Raw genomic sequence first — 11,835 nt, 5'->3', positions numbered from 1 at the left:
CCATCTACTTGGCGCCCTAGGCGGTTGCCTAGTTCGCCTATATGGACGTGCTGGCCCTGAGTCCATGGGGCATCCTCTAGAATATTAACGTACCCGACACGTGCTCGGACAGCTGGTCGGCGTACATCTCGACCACCTGCAGCGCCTCCTCCTCGGTGAGGTCCGGCGTGCCGTACAGCGACACCGACACCTCCTTCCCATCGAACGAGAAGGACAGCTCGCCGCGCTGCTCGTCCAGGGTGACCGAGCGGTCGCCCGTGATGGTGGTGTCGTGCATCTGGGAGGTGCGCTCCTCGTGGATCGTGGACAGCGACGGGTTGCGCACGATGGCGTTGTGCTGGCCGCCGGAAGAGGCGGCCTGGCTGAGCGCCCCCCGGCCCCCGTCCTGCAGGATCCTCTCTGCACCAGAACCAACACTTTTGCACTACTCATTCCTGCTTGTGCCAGAACCACTACGCTTCCACTACTCACTCCTGCTTGTTCCAGAACCGCTACGCTTCCACTACTCACTACCACCTGTGCCGGATCCATCACACCTACCCTACTCAATAACATCTGCACACATATATTATAATAATTACATTAGCATTCGAATGTAGATTCTAAGAAAAGCCCAAAGTTAGGAACAATGTCCTGACAAACCAAAAATAAATAAATAAAATAAACATAAAAATATGTTTTACGGAAGCTGTATCATAAGCTAAGCAATTGAAGTAAAATTCCAAGACAGCAGGACTAAATGCACTTAACAAAAATAAAAAATAAAAATAGTTGGAAGCACCTGCAAATTTTGACACAAAAGAAAATAATATTCAGTTACATTAGCATAACCAATTTATTAGCCCAACTTTGCCGGCCTTCATAGCATTGTTGGCAACGTATCGAGCTAAGGTGTGGGAGCTATGGGTTCGAATCCCGGGTAAGGCATGGATGTAATTTATGTTATACTAACCCTTTCCTTGGCACTTACCAACAACTACAACAACCACAATTGCGTTATCAACTCAAGGGTTACAAAAGAAATGCATCATTAACAAGGAGTGAGAGGGGAGTGACTTTCAAACTTGACAGTGTTCCACCCAAGTTTGCGAAGAATAAAAAAAAATTTAATTAAAATATTTATCATGAATATTAAAATTCATTAAACACAGTTAATACTTTATAAGTTTTTTTATTCCCCCATTTTTGGCTTTGATGAACTTCCGGTTCGCGCCATAATTTCACAAGATCGCGGCACCTCGAGGCTGCGCGCCGAGAGCCAAGATGTCGCGTCAACAATGGGTGGAGCGGGCGGGTTGAGGGGCGGAGAAGGGGAAGAAGGGGAAGAAGGGGAAGGAAGGGGAAGGTAGGGGGCTGGTACCTTTGAATATATATACTGTATAGAAGTCGCCAGCCCAGGTTAAAATTTCTAATACGGTTTGAGGTAGTTGGTTAATTCACCGCCGCAATCGCCACCATCTCTAGGGCATCGACTTGTGGTGGTCCCTAGCGGACAAGTGTCGAACTCTTCAAACACCCCTTCCCCACCCTCCCTCAAACACGCGTTGTCCTCCACCCACCCTCTACCCCACGTGGAAATTTCTCTAACTGACCGACTGCCTTTTGCTGGCAACAGGTCGACCTGAAGCTATGTCACCATTCTGGAGTCTGGCTCGATGCCCTGCTCGCGACCGCAGCTCACACAGCGTAGTACTGCAACTAGGACTTTTCAATGACAGATGGTGGCAATTTCTCTAACTGACCGACAGCCTTTTACTGGCGACAGGTCGACCTGAAGCTATGTTACCACTCTGGAGTCTAGTCCGACGCCACAGTTCGCGACCGCCCCACTTACACGATCATATTACACAGCCACAATGAGTGCTAACTGGCAGCACGACGGGAAACGGCATAAGCCGCCCCCAAAAAGACCAGACCTGACCAAACCAATGCGGACTAAAAGTCCAAGTGCCCCACCCCTTGCATAGTAGAACTTCTACCACGACCCACTCTTCTTCCAGGACCATCCTTCTATTCCTGTAATCCACCTGCTTGTAATAATGTATGACCTTTGCATCCCGCATGTATGTGCCCAGGGTTTTCCCTCTGTCTATGGAGGTTTTACCTGGGCCCAACTTATCTAGTTTTAGTATAGAATTAAGAGTGAGGGGAGTTAGTCATGGCGAAAACGTCTGCCATGGCTGGCCAATCCCCTCCTAGCACATGATGCACGTGACCTTTTCTGCATGGTTAAAAACCCGCATGTTTAGAGCGTATAGGGCTTGCCCTGAGATGCACTTAGAGTCTTCCCTACCTAGACCCCTCCCTTACACACTTAGTTTTAACATAGGCAGGCCCGTCGAGAGGGGGGGGAAGCAGGGGTAAAATCCCCGGGGCCCGACTCCCTTCAGGGGGCCCGAGGCCCGAGCATAGTATGTCAACATTTTCGTTTGAAAAGGCGATGGTAGATTTAAATGACTATTAAATGTATGTATACTTTGCACTGCAATCATATGTTATTGTCTGAGACCTTTATAAAAAAATGTTATTGGATATTATTACCGTAGTGATGGTTTTAAAAAGCGCTTACTTGCCATAAAAAAACCGGGTAAATTATGTACTGTCTAGCAAGCAGCGAGCCAGCGACACTTGACTGACTGGACTGCTAGTACCTGGTGCTGATAAAATGAAGTTACATTTACATGTAGGCATGTAGCATCGGTCGCTGTGTGAGTGTGTTAGTGCTATACAAAATGTAGTATATTATAACTCATGCAACGTGACTTTTACGATTGTGCGAACAATTCCAAGAATTCAATAGTTGGCCTTGGTAAGTCAATTGCATCTAGTTATCTGCTCTGCAGTTTAAGCACATGTAACGTTGTTCATAACGTCTGTGCATGTGCCTGTTTCCATGTTAAAATTAGTCTCTGCAGTTTACACTATACCACGTCTGCAGTCTACAATCAATCAATTATATATTAAATTAATTTAGGGTTGTGCGAATGGTTGGTAAGTTACTTCGAAATCGAATTTCGCCACTTTAATTTCGATTTCAAATAGAATTTCAGTTATCTAAATTCGTAAATAAGCGAAATATTTCAATCCAAACAAATGTTTCATAGTTTAACAAAGTTCGTTTCTTTTTAATTGATTCAGGAAAAAAATATTCTTTGTATTTTAAACACATTCACATATGCAAGTAATGCAAACAATATACTATCTATTTGAAAAGATTTATATTAAGATTTATTTACATGCTATTTAAATAGTGTGCGTGTTTATTTTTGCTCTTCAGTCAAATCGCAATAAAGTGTAAACAAACATGGCCAACAATGTGAATAGCCAGGTACTATTCACTTAGACGCTGACAAAAATAGTATTGTACTCACGTTGTGGCATTGTAACAAAATCATGTAACATTTGAAAAAAAATACCTGATTCATTTGTGCTATCAAACAGCAGAGTACATATTTACTTCTGAATGTACAATTTTTAAATGTACAGAGTGGTCAACTTTATTCATATTTTACGCACTTTTTCTCTGCGTATTAAAATGTTTATAATATAGGTAGTGTCAATAAATAAAGGCTGGATTCATCTAACAAGAACTTTCGTTTTCGTTTCACTTTCGCGAAACTTCATAAATTTTCCTTCGCTTTCGTTTCGTGGGGGAAAGGTTACAATCACACAATCCTATAAATATATAAGTTTTAAATAGATGCAAAAAAATAACCCTTTACTATAACCAACCTAGTAAAATCTGTTAAAACTGATAATTGTGTTAGCATTAAGTAAACTGTTTTTTAGATATGATTATTTTTAAGTTGTAACTATCATGTAATACCATCATAAATCTGGGGCACAGAAAAGAAAAGAAAAGGCTGCTCGGGACAAGATTTTTAGTCGTGGCCAGAGATATATTACAGGCTTTGTAGTTACAGTTAAATCGGAGGAAAACAGATCAGACTTGGAAAAAGTTAATGATATAGAAGCAATCAAACTGATGATATTACTCATGGGTTAGATGACAATGTCATGACATGCAGCGTTATCTCCACTGTACACTCTGATAAAACTGAAAATGCTCTTAGCAGTTTCACAGAGAGTTCACGTGACGACCTTGTAACAAGTGCTAACGCAAATGGTGGTAACTTGGAGAAAGAAGTACCCTGCAGTTCTCATGATTTGATGCATAGAGCAGGAGGATTTTGCAGATGGCCACATCTTGATAGATTCAATTGGTAACTCATCTTCAAATCAAACAAACAAAGAAGACCCAATCCGTGGGGGAAAACTGCTGGATTTTCTTCAAATGATGTTGAAGATGCTGTTCGGCGAGGGCCGAAAGCAAACCCTAAGACACTGCCTACTGACGCAGGAGACCATGCATTCCCTGTCAATATTCTGTACTGCAAATTGAAAAATGGGGAAGTTTTGCCACATGACTGGCTTGTATGGAGTGATGCCAAACAAGCTTTATTCTGTTTTCCTTGCAGTTTGTTTAGTAAGTTGCCACCATCAAGTTGTTCTGTTCTGTCGACTTCCATTGGTTGGGGACCCTGTAAAAACTGGAAAAGGCTTTATGGCAAACTTCCAGAGCATGAAAGCAGCATCAATCACAAAAGCTGCTATGTAGAATGGCGCAGTTTGGAAATGAAGCTGGGTAAAGAAGTTACTGTTAACAAATTACTACTGCGCAATATTCAGTCTCAAGTTGAAGTTTGGAAACAATTACTCTGTAGGTTTCTCGATGTTATCATATTCCTTGGAGAACGTGGCTTAGCTTTTCGTGGGGAAAGTAATTTGATTGGCGATCCCAGAAATGGAAACTTTTTGGGAATATTAGAGTTGATAAGCCACTATGATCCATTACTTTCAGAACAATTAAAAAATGTAAAGGAATCCCAAATGGAACATAGACGACTTCAGGTGCATTATTTGTCAGTAGAAATTCAAAATGAATTCATTGAGTGCTGCGCTAACCATGTTATAGGCTGTATTTTAAAACAGAGAGAAGCTGCGAAGTACTATTCTATCATAGTCGATAAACACCTGAATCAGCTCATGTAGAACAAACAGTCTTCATAATACATTATGTCTACTTGTGTGATGAGAGTAACAAGTATGTCATCTTCGAGAGATTTTTAGCTTTCGTCAATTGCAAGCAAAAGACTGGTGCCTCCATTGCGGATCTAATAATTCAGACATTAGCTCATCATCGTATACCCATTGGTGATTGTCGTGGTCAAGGATACGATAATGGCAGCAACATGAGTGGCATTTACAAGGGTGCTCAAGCTCACATTAAGAAGGAAAATCCACTTGCCATCTTCTCACCTTGTGCATGCCATAGCTTGAATTTGTGTGGAGTTCATGCAGCCGAGTGTTGTGTTGAAGTTATAAAATTTTTCGGGGTGTTACAGAAGTTGTTCACTGTTTTTTCTGCAAGCCCTCAGAGATGGCAAATACTGAAGGAAAATACTGGCTGCTCTCTGCATAGCATGTCTACTACTCGCTGGTCTGCAAGAGTTGAATGTGTTAAGCCTTTTGCAACATACTTACTAGGAATCAAGAAGGCAATTGATCAGGCTCTTGACTTGAACCTTACTGTGGAAGTTCGAGCTGATTTAAATGGTACCCAGAGCTACCTGGAAAATTTTGAGTGCATTTTAATAGGTTCAATTTGGTTTAAAGTCCTGACTTCTATAAATGATACCAGTTTGGTTTTGCAAGCAAGAGATGTTACACTGGACGTAGAAGTAGAAAATATATAGCATTTGATTGAAAACATTGCGGCCATAAGATATAGCTGGGATTCGATTTGGGCTGAATGTAAATGTGTTGCAGAATGTCTAAATATACTACCAGAGTTATCAAAGGAGCAATCAAAAAGAAAACGGTGCAGGAAACAGTTTGCAGATGAGATTATTTCTGCAGATGCTTTCGAACAAGCAAACCCAGAAGAACATTTTCACTGGCAAGTATTTAATGTACTGTTGGATGCTGTTATTGGAAATTTGACGAAGCGTTTTGAAGCAGCTAAAACTTGTGAATCATTTTCAGAATCTTGTGGAAATGTCCTGAGATAGAACAGGATCAAGTTCGTGAATGTGGAAGGCAAATTTATGAGAAATATAGTGTGGACATAAGTGAGGAAATATGTGAGGAACTGTTACATCTCAAAGCAATTCATCTTCCCAATCTAGGACAGAAAATTCTTCCACCTATTGATTTGCTGAATGAACTGCATGAAATGAAACTGGACAGTTTATTTCCTAACATTATTGTTGCTCTGCGATTATTTTGCACATATCCAGTGACTGTAGCACAAGGTGAACGATCTTTCAGTACTCTGTCTAGGATCAAGAATGTACTGCGATCTACAATGCGCCAGGACCGTCTGACCAACCTAGGAACATTAGCAGTGGAAGGCAGGCTTTGCGAAAAAATTAGACTTTAATCAGGTCATTGAGATATTTGCTAATCGCAAAGCTCGCAAAGCTCGCAAAGCCCCTTTAAAATAATTTTGAATTTGGAACTCTGTGTTCAGGCTGTGATAAGAGTGCTGTGACTTGTACTGTGTACTTTTTTGTAGGTCCTATGTAAAATTTTAATGTTAAATTTTCATCATCTGTTATCTGTGGCCCAGTATAATTTTTACCTCATATTTTTTTAAGTAATTTATTTACATTATGTGGAATTTGCAAGACATGTATTCAGACTGTGGCAGACTACAGGCTATCATTTAAATGATTGTTAAATTTGTAACATCTCTTATCTTACTGTGGCCTAGTTTTCGAGTATAATTTACTGTACTCCAAGTTTTATGTAATTTAATTATGTGGAATTCGTAGTGTTTTTGATGCTTATCTCATTGTGTTCGACTTAATTTGCATGCCATTTTTCATGTAAATTATTAATGTAGAATTAGTGACTTCCTTGACCAGACTTTGACAGAGTTTATTTTGTACCCCATAATTTTATTAAAATTATTAATGTTATCATAAATAATTTTCTGACTTTCAATAACATAAGTACATGCCATTTCTTATTTTAAATGTTGTATTTTAATAAGAGAATAAAAATTTTCCTTTCACTGTTGATAACATTAGGTATTTTTAACAGTGATGGAAGGGGGCCCCACTGTTAGTATCCCCTGGGTCCCGGCCTGCTCTCGACGGCCCTGAACATAGGTTAGGGAAAAAAAACTCTACCCCACCTCTCATCCCTACAGTTTTGTGACGCACAAACTCCCGTTGAACGACCTTGAGCTGCAGTGAATGTTGGGTGGTGGGTGGGTGCGGAGGAATGACAGCGGGCGACAGTGCTGCGCTCTAACGTGTAAATAACAACCTAAGACGATACAGGGCGTTACGGCAGCGCCCTGCAGCGGTGAAGTTCCCAAGTTTATCATTATACGCTCCTGAAAAAAGTAGAGTAAATCCTATCCACTCGCGACTTCAATACAGTATATATATTCAAAGCTGGTACTGACCCTCGAAGCCCAGCAGGGAGGCGGACGACGAGGTCGTGCCCATGCAGTTGTGTGGAGGGGCGGAGGAGGTGAAGGAAGGGGAAGGAAGAGGGGGGAAGTACCGACCCTCAAAGCCCAGCAGGGAGGCGGACGACGAGGTCGTGCCCATGCAGTTGTGTGGAGGGGCGGAGGAGGTGAAGGAAGGGGAAGGAAGAGGGGGGAAGTACCGACCCTCGAAGCCCAGCAGGTAGGCGGACGAAGAGGTGGTGCCCATGCAGTTGTGTGGAGAGGCGGAGAAGGGGAAGGGAGGGGAAGGGAGGAGGAGGGAGGGGCAGGTACTGACCCTCGAAGCCCAGCAGGGAGGCGGACCACGAGGTCGTGCCCATGCAGTTGTGTGGAGGGCGGAGAAGGGGGAGAGAAGGGAGAGGTGGGGAGGTACCGACCCTCGAAGCCCAGCAGGGAGGCGGACGACGAGGTCGTGCCCATGCAGTTGTGTGGAGGGGCGGAGAAGGGGAAGGGAGAGAAGGGAGAGGTGGGGAGGTACCGACCCTCGAAGCCCAGCAGGGAGGCGGACGACGAGGTCGTGCCCATGCAGTTGTGTGGAGGGCGGAGAAGGGGGAGAGAAGGGAGAGGTGGGGAGGTACCGACCCTCGAAGCCCAGCAGGGAGGCGGACGACGAGGTCGTGCCCATGCAGTTGTGTGGAGGGGCGGAGAAGGGGAAGGGAGAGAAGGGAGAGGTGGGGAGGTACCGACCCTCGAAGCCCAGCAGGGAGGCGGACGACGAGGTCGTGCCCATGCAGTTGTGTGGAGGGGCGGAGAAGGGGAAGGGAGAGAAGGGAGAGGTGGGGAGGTACCGACCCTCGAAGCCCAGCAGGGAGGCGGACGACGAGGTCGTGCCCATGCAGTTGTGTGGAGGGGCGGAGAAGGGGAAGGGAGAGAAGGGAGAGGTGGGGAGGTACCGACCCTCGAAGCCCAGCAGGGAGGCGGACCACGAGGTCGTGCCCATGCAGTTGTGTGGAGGGGCGGAGAAGGGGAAGGGAGAGAAGGGAGAGGTGGGGAGGTACCGACCCTCGAAGCCCAGCAGGGAGGCGGACGACGAGGTCGTGCCCATGCAGTTGTGTGGAGGGGCGGAGAAGGGGAAGGGAGAGAAGGGAGAGGTGGGGAGGTACCGACCCTCGAAGCCCAGCAGGGAGGCGGACGACGAGGTCGTGCCCATGCAGTTGTGTGGAGGGGCGGAGAAGGGGAAGGGAGAGAAGGGAGAGGTGGGGAGGTACCGACCCTCGAAGCCCAGCAGGGAGGCGGACGACGAGGTCGTGCCCATGCAGTTGTGTGGAGGGGCGGAGAAGGGGGAGAGAAGGGAGAGGTGGGGAGGTACCGACCCTCGAAGCCCAGCAGGGAGGCGGACGACGAGGTCGTGCCCATGCAGTTGTGTGGAGGGGCGGAGGAGGTGAAGGAAGGGGAAGGAAGAGGGGGGAAGTACCGACCCTCGAAGCCCAGCAGGTAGGCGGACGACGAGGTCGTGCCCATGCAGTTGTGTGGAGGGGCGGAGGAGGTGAAGGAAGGGGAAGGAAGAGGTGGGCAGGTACCGACCCTCGAAGCCCAGCAGGGAGGCGGACGACGAGGTGGTCCCCATGCAGTTGTGCGCCTCGCAGGTGTAGGTGCCGAGGCAACACGTGCCGTCCTGGCCGGACACGATGCGGTGGATGTCACCCGGCTGCAGCTCCCGCCCGTCCTTGTACCAGCGCAGGGACGGCTGCGGCACGCCGATCACCTGCCGGGCCGAGAGAGAGAACCCACCTCACACTATATAGTCATTTAAACTCACAGCCATTTTATTCTTACACGAACGTTCATGCTTCGTTTTGTCCCAGTACCTCCCATAGCCAGAGGCTCCAAAAGGCTCAAATTGCTCCAACAGCCTTTTGTTTCAACAGCGCCAATGATATTTGGCTAGAATGCTACGAGTCTTAAGAGACTATGAGGCAACAAGGCTACGAGTCTAAATAGGATCTAGCTGGTTACGAGTTATGCATGGCTGCGAGACTGCATGGCTGAAAGACCGCGTGGCTACGAAACTACATGTCTATGAAGCTACAAGGATACAAGTCTACTCGGCTCCAAATTACTGCAAGACGACATGGCTACAATAACATATATATATATATATATATATATATATATATATATATATATATATATATATATCGTGGGCTTAGTGGAAAAAGTCGGCAAGTCCAATTTCTGGAGAAAAAAAAGACTGTTAGTTCACTTACCAAGTTTTGCTTGCCTAGAAATAGCGTTATAATGGACTTGCCGAAATAAAGCTAGTAGAAAAACGTTCACAATCATTCATTATTTGAACTTCCAAACGATTTCTTGGTGAAGATGTTGCCCCTTACAACTTCATCTGTGAAGTTAACTCATTTTCACAAAAAAAGTGGACTAACCAACTATATATGCAAACTTACAGACATTTTATTCGCACACGAATGTTCCGTGCTTCGCGTCGTGCCGGTACCTCCGATTGTTGAAAGTTTGTTTGCAAAAACCCCTTCCCTGAAACTGCTTCCCGGTAATAACTGCGCACGTGATCAAGCACCGTGCACCACAACGAAGTCAAATCGTCCAATACTCGTTTATATTTTCCATCTAAAATTAAAACAAAAAAAAATATAATGGGCCAAACTTCCTAAAGAATAAATTCAGTAATATCTCAAAACACTTTTTTTTTTTACATGTGTTGTTAAGATTTCTATGTTATTTCATGAAGTTTGTTTCGAACTATATTTCTCGGCAACTGGTTGCCAAAGGAATAGTTTGTAAAAAGTACAGAAAATTGTTTTCTCTGCATACAGAAGGATTTAAGGAAATTCATTTGAGGAAGAGAAATTCATAAATTCAAATTCTAGCGAATATGTAGTTGACAGTAGCTTCGTTATTTATCTACTTAATTTCTAGTACCAGCTTCAATATTCAGGAAATGTTTGTTCTGCAATTCAGGGAACATTTTTTTACAAAAAATAAACTGTGTTTATCAAAAATATAAATATGTATGTTACAAAAAAATTGTGAATTGTGTTAAATGTTTTTTTAACACACACACGCACACACAAATATATTCTCTAATTGATTATTTAATATCTGACTTTTGTAATAGGATTCGAGACAGTCCAAAAAATTGAATTAGACTTTTGGATTTGAGAAAAAAAATGTATTTCAACCATCAATGGAACTATAGAACTCGCCAGTGTTTTAAATATTACCTTGCACTCCAAGTTGACGGCGCCTTCTTCGGAGAGTATGGCCCTGAGGCACTCCAGGAACCTCGGCTTCTTGAAATGTTTTGGAATGGTCAGTTTCAGGTAGCAAGACGTCACGCTGTGGCCGAACTCGTTCGAAGCCACGCACTTCCACTCCGCCTGAAACGAGACAGCCGTGCAATGAGTGGACGTTGCGTCTTCAGGACTTCAAGAGTGCCTGAGGTTTCTCGTTGACTGGGGGCGACTGAAATGCTGCCCCTTGGAAGGGCAGCCCTTCAGGATTTTTCTGGCAATGGTTTGTTTGTACAGCGACTGGAAGGGCAGCCCATCCAATACGAATAATGCGGGCCGCAAGGCCCAAGCGCCCAACCCCAGCATAGTTGAATCCCCCCCACCCCGCCAAACCCCCCTTTACCGGACCTTCCCCCCTCCTGTCCAGAAGCCTTCTATGACACAGGAAACTTTGAAACCAACATGATGCCTTTCGGCTCCGTGTCTATCGCTCTTTATGAAAGAGGAGAGGGGAAAAAATAGGATGTGGCTGTATCATGGACACGGCCGTGTGTTGTACATGAATACGTGTACGTAACAGGTAATATTTTCTATACAAAATATAAAATACGATATTTTATGTATGTTATATTCATGTTTGAACATTAAGAAGACGCGTATAGGCGGACATTATATATTTTTGATTATTTTTAAATTTTAACACCATATATATTTACTGTAACTATTTTACACTAATGTTTTATATGTGCAATCGATGGATTTTGACGAGAGCTGACGACTGAAACTCAAACGAACGGCGTAGCTTCTACGAGTCAAAAGTTATACCTACTATAAATGGAAATCTCGGAACGCAGCAAACTGACCTCAAAATGGCGGCGCTTCCCCCTCCACCGCGAGCGATGCGTCACAGTCCTCACTTAGCGTGACGAATTCTTTGATCCTTTAGCTATCCAGTGGTATATTTAAATTTTGTAATGAGATGATATATAGATAGATATGTAGCTGCAATACCTTAACTGTATCCCCAGATTTTGTTATCATTTTTTTTTTAATAGCCTCCCACTATGGAAGTAATTTTAAAGACATATTCAAGTCGAAAACAACGAT

General features: G+C 44.3%; 1 protein-coding gene across 4 annotated transcripts in view; it reads right to left on the bottom strand.

The window, feature by feature from the left end:
• LOC134538271 (titin-like) overlaps positions 1 to 11,835 on the bottom strand; it is a 453,345-nt gene that overhangs the window by 358,448 nt on the left and 83,062 nt on the right. For 3 of the 4 annotated variants that reach the window (XM_063379437.1, XM_063379439.1, XM_063379438.1), the window contains 3 exons: positions 10,720 to 10,875; positions 9,047 to 9,227; positions 94 to 399 (listed from right to left, as the gene is read on the bottom strand). In XM_063379437.1, the coding sequence (XP_063235507.1) occupies positions 94 to 399; positions 9,047 to 9,227; positions 10,720 to 10,875 (643 nt within the window). Of the gene's footprint in view, positions 1 to 93; positions 400 to 7,477; positions 7,524 to 9,046; positions 9,228 to 10,719; positions 10,876 to 11,835 lie in introns of those variants that run through there. The other variant, XM_063379440.1, reaches the window with a different exon arrangement.

The sequence above is a fragment of the Bacillus rossius genome, chromosome 13 (assembly GCF_032445375.1).
Source record: "Bacillus rossius redtenbacheri isolate Brsri chromosome 13, Brsri_v3, whole genome shotgun sequence".
Lineage (NCBI taxonomy): Eukaryota > Metazoa > Arthropoda > Insecta > Phasmatodea > Bacillidae > Bacillus > Bacillus rossius.
Note: the sequence above shows the minus strand (reverse complement) of the source record. Positions and strands in the feature narration are given on the sequence as shown.